This window comes from Giraffa tippelskirchi, chromosome X (genome assembly GCF_054371585.1).
Source record: "Giraffa tippelskirchi isolate mGirTip1 chromosome X, T2T-mGirTip1v1.2.pri, whole genome shotgun sequence".
Classification (NCBI taxonomy): Eukaryota; Metazoa; Chordata; class Mammalia; order Artiodactyla; family Giraffidae; genus Giraffa; species Giraffa tippelskirchi.
The window spans coordinates 95,986,288-96,000,140 of record NC_137289.1 but is presented as its reverse complement, the minus strand read 5'-3'; the positions used below and the strand labels follow the sequence as shown (position 1 = coordinate 96,000,140).

General features: G+C 48.8%; 2 protein-coding genes and 1 pseudogene across 5 annotated transcripts; 1 reads left to right on the top strand and 2 right to left on the bottom strand.

Moving 5' to 3' along the window:
* Positions 1 to 2,146: 2,146 nt before the first annotated feature.
* LOC145535806 (ragulator complex protein LAMTOR5 pseudogene) lies at positions 2,147 to 2,422 on the bottom strand (annotated as a pseudogene).
* Positions 2,423 to 3,754: 1,332 nt separating this feature from the next.
* Positions 3,755 to 8,347, top strand: PCSK1N (proprotein convertase subtilisin/kexin type 1 inhibitor). Its single transcript, XM_081564772.1, has 3 exons — positions 3,755 to 3,989; positions 7,246 to 7,718; positions 8,031 to 8,347. The coding sequence occupies exons 1-3, from the start codon at positions 3,876 to 3,878 to the stop codon at positions 8,221 to 8,223; spliced, it is 780 nt and encodes a 259-aa protein (XP_081420898.1). The 5' UTR covers positions 3,755 to 3,875; the 3' UTR covers positions 8,224 to 8,347.
* Positions 8,348 to 9,291: 944 nt separating this feature from the next.
* ERAS (ES cell expressed Ras) lies at positions 9,292 to 13,850 on the bottom strand. Of its 4 annotated transcripts, none has more exons than XM_081564771.1 (4): positions 12,656 to 13,097; positions 12,480 to 12,522; positions 11,369 to 12,117; positions 9,292 to 10,271 (listed from the first exon to the last, which is right to left on the bottom strand). In XM_081564771.1, the coding sequence occupies exon 4, from the start codon at positions 10,225 to 10,227 to the stop codon at positions 9,523 to 9,525; it is 705 nt and encodes a 234-aa protein (XP_081420897.1). In that variant the 5' UTR covers positions 10,228 to 10,271; positions 11,369 to 12,117; positions 12,480 to 12,522; positions 12,656 to 13,097; the 3' UTR covers positions 9,292 to 9,522. The 4 variants fall into 4 exon arrangements, with proteins under 4 accessions (XP_081420897.1, XP_081420894.1, XP_081420896.1 ...); XM_081564768.1 differs by lacking the exon at positions 12,656 to 13,097 and having other exon boundaries at positions 11,369 to 11,703; positions 11,981 to 12,071; XM_081564770.1 differs by lacking the exon at positions 11,369 to 12,117 and having other exon boundaries at positions 12,656 to 13,850.
* Between the last annotated feature and the right edge of the window lie 3 nt (positions 13,851 to 13,853).

Below are 13,853 nucleotides of genomic sequence, written 5' to 3'. Positions count from 1 at the left end.
GTGTGAGCTGTCTATTCCTGTCCTTTGCCCATTTTTCTTTGAGGATCTTGTTTTTTTCTTGCTGTTTCTCAAAGTCACTTTTATATTCTGGATGTTTAATCTCTGGTGATTTCAGCCATAGCAAATAGATATTTGCTGTTTTATCTGTTAACTTAGTGTATAGGGTCTTTCATTAAACAGAAGCTGTGAATTTTGTTATGTACATTGTCATTAACATTCTTCCCTGTGGTTTGTGCTTTTGAAGTTTTGTTCAGGAAGTCCCTCCCCATCCCTAGGTCACATAGTGTATTTTTCTATTTTATAGTGTTTTCTTTTACATGAAAATCTTTAACCTGTCCAGAGCTATTGTTTGTATATGGTGTGAGATAGGACTCCAGCTTATTTTCTTACAGTTTTCCATATACCATCTTACCTTTCTGGCCTTAGAACACATCCTAATACCTGGTAAGTCAAGTCTACTTTCTTATCTTTTTCAGAAATGATTTAGCACTTCATAAATCTTTATTCTTTTATATAGATATTTATTTATTGAGATATAATCCACATACACAAGATTCATCATTTTAAAGTGTACAATTCAATAGTTTTTAGTATATTCACTAAGTTGGTCACCCATCAGCATTATCTAACACCAGAACATTTTCATCACCTCAAAAAGAAACCCTGTACTTATTTGCAGCCACCCGTGTTCCCTTCTCTTCTCCCCTCAGCCCCTGGCAACTACTAATAAACTATCTCTATGAATTTGTTTATTCTGAGCATTTCACATAAATGGAATCACAAATTATGTGACTTTTTGTGTCTGGCTCCTTTTCACTCTGCATATTTTCAGGGTTCATCCATATTGCAACATGTATCAGTACTTTGTTTCTTTTTATGGATGAGTAATATTCCATTTTATGGATTTACCTCATTTTGCATATCCAGTCATCAGTTGGTAGATATTTGAGGTGTTTCTATTTGGAGGCTACTATGAAAAATGCTGCTTTTAACATTCATGTAAAAGTTTTGTGTGGACTCTTTATATACATTATGGAATAAGATTTATTGATTTTCCTTAAATTGTTCAGCTGAGATTTAAATTAAGATTATATAGAAATTATATAGTAATTTGGATGTAACTGAAATAGTCTCATCCAGGAGAATGAAGCATTTCTTCTTTTATTCAGGTTATCTTTTGTGTAACAATATTACCACAAACTTCTCAGCTTAAAACATTAACTAACAGTCTCTGTGGGCCAGGAGTCAGGGTATGGTTTGATTGGGTTCTTTGCATAGGGTCTCACAAAGTTGAAATGAAGGTGTTGACCAGGGCTATAGTCTCATCTGATGCTTGTCTGGGGAAGGATCTGTTTCCAAGCTCACTCAGGTTGTTGGCAGAATTCAGTTCCTCGCAGTCATAGGACAGAAGGCTTCAATTTCTTGCTGGCTGTCAGCTGGGATCACCCTTAGCTCCTAAAGGCCACCCTCTATTCCTTGCCATGTGAGGTTCCCCAAAGTGGTCAATTGTTTCATGAAAGCCAGCAAGGGAGTGGGAGTTGCCTCACAAGTTGATCATTTCCACCTCATTTTTAACATGATTATCTACATGTAATCACACACATCTGGTCACCTTTGGACACACACACACTCAAAGGGAGGGGATTACCCAAGGATGAGAATACAAGGAGACAAGGATCATGGGAGCCATCTTAATTGTGTGTCCATTACACCATCCCTGAACATATAATCTTCAGGTTCATAAGGGGATGTGTATAAGGATTTTGGGGCTTCCCGGGTGGCTCAAGTGGTAAAGAATCCGCCTGCCAATGCAGCAGCCACAGGAGATGCAGGCTTGATCCCTGGGTTGGGAAGCTCCCCTGGCAACCCACTCCAGTATTCTTTTTTTTTCCTCCAACGAAGTTTATTAAACTTAACAAAATTCTATATACAAGGTGACCTAAATATGCTGCTTCAAAACATGATACTTTCCTTAACTAGTATTTTGATAAGTCAATCCACAGACTGTCAAAATGCAGCTTACTCTAAAATTAATAGAAAAGTGCTCAATACATATTACATGAATGGTCTAATAGTTCTATAAGATGATTAACATAAGGTATGACTGAGTCCCTGTGACAGGCTGCTGGAGAACTGATATGAGTTGTCAGGAGGCCATTTTGTGAACTGCCACTGTGATGACATCGTGTTTCTGGATCATAATGTTCCCATTATTTGATTCTAGATACACCACAATAATATCAGTGGGGTCCGAGGTTAGCTTAGCTGCTTGCTGGGCTAGAACATATATCACCCTAGCATGCTCATCTGACAGGGTTCCGCAGCAACCTAGATTGAGTCCCTGTGAATCTGTGCACAGGACTCCGAAAATGGATGGATTCTTCTTTGTGTCCTCCAAGTGCTGCTCTAAGGTAGCCTCCATCCCGCCGAGAGTCGCCTCCTTCTTTGCCACAGGTGTCAGGTGCCCCTTGGTCCCCACTCCAGTATTTTCTCCGAGCAAGAGTTGGACACGACTGAGCACGCACAAAAGAAGCAGTTAGAATGGATTAGATATACTTACAGCAACACAAATGGATCTTTCTTTTATTTACTTTTGATTTATGTCATGTTGCCATACTTTTTAAATTCCAACCAAAATGAAAATACCTTTAAAAAAATCTGGTTATAATAATGATACATATTCATTGAAACTTTTTTCAGATAACAGAGAAAAATGTAAAGGAGAATGTGACAAAGCATCTGTCGTCTCCCCCTGCACCCACAATAACCACTGATATGTCCTTCCTGTCATTTTTCCCCCTTTAGATACACAAATTTTACCAAAGTTTTGTTTTGTTTGCTGTATCATTTTACATGGCTTAAAATCCTTTTGGAACAATTTATGAGTGAAATTGATCTATGTATCTATGGAAAGACAAGTAGATAGAGACAACAAAATAAAGACAGAGACAGGAGGAGGGTTGCAGAGATGAAGGGAGAGAAAGAATCAGAGACAGGAAGAGATAGATGGGAGGGAAAGACAGAGAGAGCTATGGGCATATAAGGGCAGAAAGAGAAACAGAGCAATGGAGAGATGAAGATACTGGGAAAGAGACAAGGAAAGGATAGAAAGGAGCTTTTATTGAGCTCCTACTAAATGTCAGTTTTTAAAATTGAATTTGTTATGACATTGCTTTGTTTTATGTTTTGGTTTTCCACTAGGAGGCATGTAGAATCTTAGCTCCCTGATGAGGGATTGAATCCATTGCTCCCTGCATTGGAGGTGAAGTCTTAACCACAGGACCACCAGGGAAGTCCTCTAAATACCATTCTTATTAAACCTTCAAAGCCACTCTGGGAGGCAGTTACTAGTAACCGCTTTATGCAGGTAAGGGACAGCACCTTAGAATGGTGAACTAACCCATGCAAGGTCACATCACCTGGATTGAACTCATCACTCTGTAAAGGCCGTGGTCCATAGGCTATCCGTGACTGTTTATCCAATGAACAAAATCGTATATCGCTTCCCCAAGAAGCGGGGCGGCAGGGGGGACCAGACCCTCATTGCGCTCCACTGAGTCATTTTTCCTGCCTGTCTGCTGAGGCGACAGCAAAGTCTGTTGCTCTGGCAACTGGCCTCCGACTGCCATGGCAACCGCCATCAAAGGTTCCAGCTCATCACCTTGCCCCTCGGGCATCTCCTTGGCAACGGGCGGGATGCAGAGGCTGAGGGAGCTAAAGGCTGCGCCTGCGTAGAGTGACGGGTGGGGTGGGCAGGGAAGGGCAAGATTCCTCAGCGTGCGCAGCTGCAAAGAACCGCAGCGGTGCCGGGTAGCTCAGGCGCTACGCACTTGCCAGCCAGTTTGCCCGTCCGGAGCCCGGCTCGCTGGGGCAGCATGGCGGGGTCGCCACTGCTCCACGGGCCGCGGGCCGGGGGCGTCGGCCTTTTGGTGCTGCTGCTCTTGGGCTTACTTGGGCCACCCCGCACTCTGTGCGCAAGGCCGGTAAAGGTGCGACCCGGGTCGGGCGCTGGGTGGGGGTGGGGGGGGGAGGATGCTACAGGCGAGGGTCGGTGCCTGGCCGCTGGCCCCTTATCCTCGCTGGCCCCAGTTCTCGGGACCTGTGGAGAGATCGGCCATGGGGGCCTGGGGGCCAGCCTCCAGTCTGCGCCCAGGCTATGCCAGCCTCCGTCTCTTGGGTGTGCGGGTGGCAGTGTATGGGGGTCTTCTGGCCGCCGCGCCCTGCGCATCCCTTCGCTCTAGGCGCTGGGCCCGGCCTCGCCCCGCCCGCCGCCTGTGGCGCTGTCCAAGGGCGTAGCACACTGTAAGGTGGGGGATGCGGGCCTCGGTCTGTGTCCGCAAGATGTGATGACAGGGACGTGAGTGTGTGCTGCCTCTGTGAGTTTCTTTTGGTGTCAGCGCTTACGAGCGTCCAGACAAAGGTGCCATTGTGGGTCCGGAAGTTCATTGTGTGTGATGCTTTTGTGTGTGACTTTTCTCAGTGTGACACCGGTGTGTTTGTGATTCTTGTGGTGATGGTGTGACTTATGGGTGTGTCTGTGTGTTTGAGTGTGTGTCTGTGTGATTGTCTGTTTGTTTGGGAGGGAGTGGTCTTTTCATCCCCAAGGTGCACATCCCATTTCGGTTCTGTTGAACTGCGAGACTGGGATTTTGTATGTGTGTTGATGAGGCAGTTTCTTTGTGGAGCTGTGTCATTGTGGAGAGAGGAGCCATGATGTCGCTCTCTGTGCGACATTATGTCTTTAAGGGTGGTGCGTGTTCTTGCATCTAGATGGCTTGGCGATTGTAACTGCATAGCATTGGTGAGTGTGAATGTGTGCAGCCCCCCTAGTGTGGATGTGGCAGTGCTGGGTTGCATATTTGACATCTCAAGGCTTGTCAGTCCAAGTAGTGTGTGTGAGGCCACGATTGAAGTGTGTGATTCCCTGGGGGGTCTCAGGGGTGGTGGCCATCAAGGGCACTTGGAGCACATCCTCCTCTAATGAAGAGTTCAAGGCTGTCTGCATCAAGGATGGTTTTTTTAAAGTATTCTTTATATATGAGAATATATTTAAACATATGTATATATACAGTGTAAGAAATAATGATAAAATATTCCCTTTGTGTACCCGTTACTCAGCTTAAGAAATCAAACATGACCAATAGTTAGAAGCCCCTAGGTGCCTCTCGCCGCAGCAGCCTCTCTATTCCATAATCATAATCTTGTATTTTCTGTTAATTAATCCCTTACTTTTGTTTGTAGCTTATCATCTATGTCTGTATCTCTAAACAATATCTTTAGTTTTTCCTCACAGGGATGGAATCATACCGGGTGTCTGGCTCCTGGTAGTCACTAGGGGTCACTAGGAAGTCATCAGGGTGTCTGGTTGTAACAGGCAGTCTGCAGAATTCTGGAACTTGCTTTTTTTTTTTTTACACATTGGTTGTGAGATTCATCCACATTGAAGTATGTGGCTATAATTAATTTACTTTTATTACTGCATAATATTTTACACTATGAGTATATCATGAGTATATGAGTATATTATAATTTATAGGTGCATTTTCAATATGCCAGCAACAACATTTGGGTTGTTTCTAGGCGTTTCTTTTTCCTTCCCTTTACTTTTATGCTATTATGAATAGTGCTGCTGTAATTTTTCATGAACTCTTGACCAGTAGTATATGCACAAAAGCTACTCTGGGGTGTAACACCCCAGGAGTGGGGCATATGATATGTGCATCTTTCAAGACATTGCCAAATTGTTCCTCAACGTTATTTTGACAGTTGAGTTCCCAGCGGCAATGTATAAAAGCTTCCATTTTTTCTACATTGACATCGACCTTTGACATAGTCAGACTTTAATTTTGGCAGTCTTTTGCACTCCCCCTGCATAGTGTATCTCACTTGTGTTTTAATTTGCATTTTCCTGATTACTAATAAGGTTCACTAGTTTTCATTTGCTTAGTAATGGTTTTTGATTTCTTTTTTGTGAAATACTTGATCATCAGTTTTGCCCATTTTTATATTAATTTGATTTTCTCTTACTGCTTTTTAGGAATTTTTGGTATATTGGACATTGTTCTGTTATTGATTATTTGTGTTACAAGCATATTCTCCTACTCTAATTTTACTTTTCATTCTTTTTATGGTGTCTTGGGATAAAAAGAGAGTCTTAGCTTGAATGTAGTCAAATTAATTTTTTCCCTTTCCATCGTTCCCAATTTGGATCACTTGTTTTTCCTGCACAATTTACTGAAGTTGTTCCTGTCCCCCACAGCTCTGCAGTGTCCCCTCTGTCGTAGCAAGTGTCAGTGTGTGTGAATCTGTTTCCAAGCTCTGTTCAATCCTATTTCTTCTGCTGCGTTGAATCTGTGGTTTAACTTGCCCATTGAATTTTTAATTTCATTTATTTTTCTAAATGTTCTGTATGTTTCTTTTTCAAATCTTCATAGTCATTTAATGGTCTTTTGTTCCTTTCTCATACTTTTGATATCTTTTATTTCTTTAAACTTATTGAAATTGCTTCATAACTGCCTGAACTGAACATTAGTCATTGGGTAATTTATTTTACAGATAGACTTGTATATACAAATGATATATGTATATACAAATGATATATCTTTATATCTATATACAAAAGATATATAAATGATATATGAACACAGTTATTCTTTCCAACATTATTTATAAGAATAGAAAAAGATTGGAAACATCCTAAATGTTCATCAGTTGGACTGGTTAAATAAACTATTATACATCCATAGGAGAGGGATTCAAAGAAAAAAGGAAGGATCGAAGAGAGAAAGGATGCTTTTAGGGTAGGATCTAGACATAGATTCCAAAAAACAAGGCATAGAACAGTCTGCTACCTTTTGGGTAAAACAAGTGGACAGTAGGAATCTGTAAAATGCAAATATAGGTTCCTATTGTCCACAGCATTAATATAGAAAAATCCATTGCTGTCATATCTACCATCTCTATTCCTATAAAGAAACCTTGTCTTCAGCAGCCCCGCGGGGCAAGGTCTGAGTCACTAGAAAATCGTTGGGGGTGGGGGGTGAATCTAGGGGTCTTTGGTGGCCCTAAGTGTGTCCAGAGATATTTGTGGGTCTCCATTGGCCTTAGGGGTGTCTACTCATTCGAGGGCCCACGGCACCTTTGGTGGCATCTAGGGATATTTGAAGTCCGTGGAGTCCTGCGGGTTGGGAGTCCCTGGCCAGGAGAACGCTGAAGACCTCCCCCCTCCAACCTGTCTTCCCGCAGGAGCCCCGCAGCCTGGGCGCAGCCTCGCCGCCCTTGGCTGAGGCTAGCGCTCCCCGCCGCTTCCGGCGGGCTGCGCCGAGGGGAGAGGCTGCGGGGGCTGTGCAGGAGCTGGCGCGGGCGCTGGCGCACCTGCTGGAGGCCGAACGGCAGGAGCGGGCGCGGGCTGAGGCGCAGGAGGCCGAGGATCAGCAGGCGCGCGTCCTGGCGCAGCTCCGGCGCATCTGGGGCGCACCCCGCACCAGTGACCCGGCCCTGGGTCTGGAGAACGACCCCGACGCGCCCGCGGCGCAACTCGCCCGGGCCCTGCTCCGCGCCCGCCTGGATCCGGCAGCTCTGGCAGCCCAGCTTGTCCCCGCCCCCGCCCCCGCCTCGGCGCTCAGAGTCCGGCCCCCAGTCTACGACGATGGCCCCACGGGCCCCGATGGCGAGGACGCCGGCGACGAGATGCCAGACCTGGACCCCGAGCTGCTGAGGTACCCCCACGAAGGGTGGTCGGGGGGCGGGCGCCATCATCCTGGGAGGAAGGGGGCGAGGAGCGGCGGAGGGCCTTCTTCACAGGGTGGGGGTGAGAACGCCTAGGTCCTGGGACCCTAGGTGGGGTCAGAGGTGCCTGGCTGGCTCCCTGCGTCCGAATGGCTGGAGTGGGATGCGGGGACACCTGTCTCCAGAAAGCGGTGGGACGCCTGAGTGGGAGGAGGCTGCCAGGTCCCCGAGAGGTTAGAGGTACCGGCGCCCTCCAGGTCCTAGGGCCGAGGCGTTGACTCACGGACACCTCCTCACTGCAGGTATTTGTTGGGGCGGATCCTAACGGGAATCGCCGACACCGAAGCCGTCGCTGCCCCGCGTCGCCTCCGCCGCGCCGCCGACCAGGATATGGGCCCCGAGCTACCCCCTGAGGGTGTGCTGGGGGCCCTGCTGCGTGTGAAGCGTCTGGAGACCCCCGCACCCCAAGCGCCGGCGCGCCGCCTCCTGCCCTGAGCACCGCCTGGATCCCGTGCACCCTCCTGCCCAGGGCACCCTGCCAGCTCCCGCCAGCCACAGTTGCTGCCCTCGAGCCCCAGGATCCCCACCCAACCCCACAATAAATATGATCTGAAGCAGCTATGTACTTGTTTGTGTGAGTGGCAGTGTCTGGGGGGCCTGTGGACTAAGTGGTGATGGCTCTCCTTAGACAAAGGAAGAGGAGCCCCAGCCCTCGGGCCAGCACTTTTAAGACAACCCCCTCCCTGCAGCCTCTGCTTCTCCTCCCTGAGGAGATCTCCATGTGGGCAATGGCAGTGCCTACCAGATCTTGTGCCCCGTTTCTAGGCCTCAGTTGGGAATGGGGAGCCCAGAAGTTTTTGAGGGCCACTCTCAGCAGTATCTTCTTGGAGTCCATCCCAAGGACCAAGCAGTTTGTGAGGCAGATGAGTAGAGCTTGGATGGTGCTGGGATGTCCACTTGCATACATGAACTCCCTGATGTGGGGAGGGGCTACCTGAGGGAAGAGAAAGGGAGTGGGCAGCTGGCCAGGGGTCAGCCCACCCAGCACTGTCACCTTCTGGCATGGAACTTTCTGGGCCTTCAGATCGTTGAGAAAATGTCTTCATCAAGGTAGGAGGATAGGATGAATTTTGTTAGCTTGATATGTAATGTTTAAATGTTTAATTATATATTAATAGTATAGAGGTCACTCTTATTGTACTCTTACCCCTGAAGATATTGGGAGTCAGTGTGGTGGTAACTGGTTTGTGGTCATGACCCGTGCACTGGCTATTCCCTCTGCCCCTAGTTATCCACAAGATTTTGCTCAAATGTCACCTACTAAGGCTTTCCTTGACCTCCATGTCCTTCTATTCCTCCACCTGCCTTTACTACATAGCCTCATGTCCTATCTACAAGGGCAGGGATTTTCAGTGTCTTGCCTCTACATCTTCTGTACCCAAAGCCGGGCCTGGCACATAGGGATTTCCCTCACATTTCTTGAATGGAAGAATTCTCACAATTCAATAACATTCTCCCCACCCAGTCTCATTCCCACCCACATAACACTTGGCATGGAGGCAGTTTTGAAACTTAAGAACACCATTTATTTAATTTTTCACAGAATCTCTCAACTTGACATAACACAACCAACACCAGGTGCCACACTGCCAAAAAGCCCATCACCAAAAGAAAACCTCCCCAGGAGAAGAACACCAACAGTGTCCCACACAGCTACTTGCTGGTAGGGGGACTCATGTGAAGGAACCATCACCCTGGTCTGGGGGAGGGTCCACTTTTCTAGACTTAAGACTTTCAGGCCACAGAGCAGCCACAGTGGCACATGGTTTTCTGGTGGCGGCCTTTATCCCCACTTGGCCCTGTCGCAGCTTCCTTTGCCATGGCTTCTTGGACCCTTTCGATCTCATGGACGAGTAGGGAGAAGGCCTCCACCACACCCTGGCGTGTCTTGGCTGAGGTCTCAATGAAAGGGGCCCCCCAGCTCTTCGCGAGGGCTATAGCAGCGGCATGAGCATCTCCAGTGGTGGTCACAAGGTCACACTTGTTGCCCACAAGGACGAGGGGCCGGGTGTGGTGTGGGCCCCAGGTGTCCCGCATCTGCTGCAGCTGGGCTAGAGATGAGGGGTCATCGAGGGCGAAGACACCCAGCACACCATCGCCAATTGCCACACACTGGTCACGCAGGGCCTGATGAGTGGCCTGCCCTGCTGTGTCCAGCACATTCAGAATGCAGCCTCCGTGGTCTAGGGACATCTCCTTCCAGTAGGAATCCTGGATGGTGGGGTCGTGGTCTTCCACAAAGCACTGGTTGTTCAGCTGGATGGTCAGCGCACTCTTTCCCACACCACTTGCGCCCACCACCACTGCCTTGTACTCAGGCAGCTGCTTGCCAACACCCTTGGAGGGTGCCTGCCAAGCCTTGTGGCTCTGCTCCTGGGATGTAGGGCTCCAGGTGCCGAGGCCCAAATCAAACGTGTCAGGCTTTGTTGGCAGTGCCATGGCTCCAAGCGGGCAGCTCAGGGAAGAGATGTGGACAGCAGGACCTGCAGATGGGAAAAGAAGAAAGACAATGGGGGTGGGGGGTTGGGAGATTAGGTGAGACCATTTAGGGACAGGGGACAGCCAGGTGTCATTGAATCAACATTTATTGAGTGCCTACTGTGTACCAATCACCTAATATAGTATATACATTATTCATGTTGTCTATTCTCTTATTCCCCTTTACAACATAAATTCTGTGAAGGCAGGGATTTTTAAAACACGTTGATTAAGTTATATACTGCAAAGTTAACCTAAAGTGTATAATTGTTTTTTAAATTCATTCACGGAGTTGTGTGACCATCACTGTAATCTAATTTTAGAACATTTCCAGTCACCTGGAAAAGATACCCCTTGCCCATTAGCAGTCCCTCCCCATTCTGGAGGGAGGGCAGGAATTTCATCAGTTTTGATTTTAGGATCGTGTCACCGTTGGACCCCAGCCCAGCACACTGCCAGTTATAGTTTGTGCTGAGCAACATTCCTGCCCCCAGGAGTTTATGTTCTAAAAGAAGGAAACATCAAGAGGAAGGGAACATATGAATACCTATGGCTCATCCATGTTGATGTATTGAAGAAACCAACACAATATTGTAACTATCATTCAATTAAAAATAAATTTAAAAAAGGAAACAATAAACCAAAGAATTAAGCAAATTATGAAGTCTGTTAACCATAATCATTGGAATTTAGTCTTTATTACTTATTCAACATATAGCTATTGAGAACCTACTGTGTGGCAAGGACAAAGAGGTGGGGGAAAAAAAAGAGATTAATAAACCCTGGCCCTCCTGAACGTGACTTTCTAGTCAGGAAAACAGGCAACAAAGATAAATCAGTAAGAATGCTTCAGTAATAGCTGATAAGCAGGGAGAAGGTGCTTAGTTAATGTTAGGCATTTCTATTATAATTTAATTTTCATTCACTAATTCGGGGACCTTCCTGCATGCCAGGCATTGTGATGGGTGTGGAGATGGGAGGTAGGGTTGGGGGCAGGAGGTGTGGGGGTGGTGAAGTGGCTGAGAACAAAATAAAGTCTCTGCCCTTGGGAGGATTCTGGAAGTGAGAAAGAGACAATAAACAAGATAAGCAAGTAAATTACCATGCAGTTAGAAGACCAGGAGCACACAGCAGGTGCTCAATTAGCGTCTACTTTTAATAGAATGTCACCATTAACCCATTCAATACACATCCCGGATCTTGGTTTGGTGTGTGGCCTCAGTCAATGCATCATAATGGTTGAGGCTCCAAGTCTCCACGGAAGCCCTAGGGCAGTGGCAGCTAGGCGGGATGGGGGAATTCTGTGGCTTTTCGAATCCAAGAGTCAGAGTTGGGGTTGGGGGAAGGTCCGAGGTGTAGATCCAGCTGTGGGGCCTCAGCCCAGAGAGGATCCCTGAAAAGAGCTGTGGAATGTGCTCTCCCGCCAGGAAGGGGGACCTGATAGGGAGAGGTTAGCAGAAGACAGAACTCTGGTGGTCCCCCCACCCCCACCCCCCTACCCCGGTTGGGGGCAGAAACAGAGAGATCCGATCAGGAGGATGGGCTGAGGGGAGGGGCCAGCCAGGAGCCAGGGCGGCAGTGCAGGCCGTAGGGGACCTGTATGAGAGCAGAGCGGGATTTGGGGATGTTCCGAAGGCCGGCCTGACAGGGTTTTTGCTGAGGGTTTGGAGGCAGGGGACGGGGTGCAGGCGGCCGGAGAGGTGGCCGCTGTCACCTGAGACAGGGCCGGGTGCGAAGGGCCTTCGCTCTGGGCGAGAGTCACCGGGGCTGAGGCTGCCATGCAGCGAGGAACCGGAACAGCGAGGCTTGGGAAAGTGAGTGGCCGTGACTGACCCGAGGTCACACAGACCACTGCAGGGTGGCAAGGGAATGGGGAAGCAACAGTTCCAACTGCCAGTGGAGGGTGGTCGGGGACCCCTCCCCTAGGCATGAACCGCTTCGTGTCGCCTCCCTGACCCAAGGAGCAGGGGTACGGGAGGGGCATGTCCACCCAACGGCAGTCCCTTCCATCTCCTTCCAGGGTGGCCCGGGCTCCGCACCACCTCAGTTAGGCATCCCCTGACTAAAGCCCAGGAGGCTGGCCCGGCGTGGGGCTGGGAGGGGGGCACACCCGGCTTCACCCCAAAGCCGCGCTCGGCTTGCACCTTCCCGCCCAGCTCCCGACTCCCCGCTCCCCGCCTGGGGCCTACAGCCTCACCCAGGTCCGTACTCACGTCCTCACAAAGGCGGCGGGAGGTTGCTCGTCTCTGCAGGTCTCTGCGGAGGGGAGGCAAACAGGGGAAACTGCCCTCACACCTGACCTCGGCCACACCCCCACAGCCTTAAGTGGAAGGACCGCCCAGGTCGGTGTGGGGGCGGGGGCAGGGGGAGGCCTGGCGCCCCAGCTCACCTCAGTTCCAGGAAGGCCGGTGGCGTTGGGACCCCAGCCGCCGCCCTGACAGAGAAGGAGATGCTCCCCCAGGTCCCAGTGGCGGGATGGGGAAGGGGAGGAAGGGAGTGCACATGCGCATCAGGCTGCCCTCAGGCCCCTCTGCTGGCGCACCCCTGTTTCAGTTTCAGCGCTCCCAGGTGAGTGTGCCTGGAGGTATTCTTGAGGTGTGTTGTAAGCCCTGACCACCCTGTGTACCTCGTGCAGCCTGCTGCACCTCTTCATTACCTTGCCCCCACCTGGGACGTGATTTTGTGTGTTTAGCATATGGCGGGGGGTGTCACATTTTTGACCTGAGTGTCCCGTCTTTGCGAAATGTTTTGTGAGGGCCTCTCTGAGGCCTGGGAGCTTGTGCTGCCTCAAGCAGGCGTTTTGGTAGCATGGGAGAGAGTTGTATCCGGTCCTGAAGGGAGGAGAAAGTTGCAAAGCAGGGGTTATTCTGTAAAGGTCGGAAGAACCTGATTTGAGATAGATGTGTGCCAAGCTACATTTCCCAGACTCCCTTGCAGCTATGGCTGTCATGTGACACAATTCTGACCAATGAAATGTAAGCAGGAGTTCTGGTGAGGGGGCAACCAGAATGCTCCTTTAAAGGGGATGACTGAGCTGACCAGCAGCCCCTTTCCCCATTCTCTGTTCTTGATTGGGTGAGGCTCTGATAGTCATCTTGGGAGCACAAGGGTGGCCATGAAGAAAAGTCCAGGAAACATCAGCCTGGACTCCTTTGAGTAGCCAAAGCAATTCTCATTATGTAAGGGAAATAAAACCCCCAAATTATCCTCCAATTCCCCACCCTTGGTCAGTAGTAGATATTCCTTCCCCCAGTAAAGCTACCCATGACCACCAAATCTAAGCATGGTAAACCTGGACACTGTTCCCCTCTCCCCACCTCCACAATCAAGACAAAAAGACATATGGGAAGGCTGAGGCCTAATGGGGACACTTCATGATCATTTTTCTCACCTTCCCAGCCCAGGGTGTAGCTGGGACTGTGAACCTTCTATTTCTAAGGCAGGTGCTCCTTTTCTCACAGAGTTCACCATTTAATCTCTTATGGAACCAGTTAAGCTGCTTGCTCTATTGTCAGTTAATTTTGGGGGGGAACTGGTTGAACAGGAGGTTGATCTGATAAAGACCCATAAAGATCCACACTCATTAG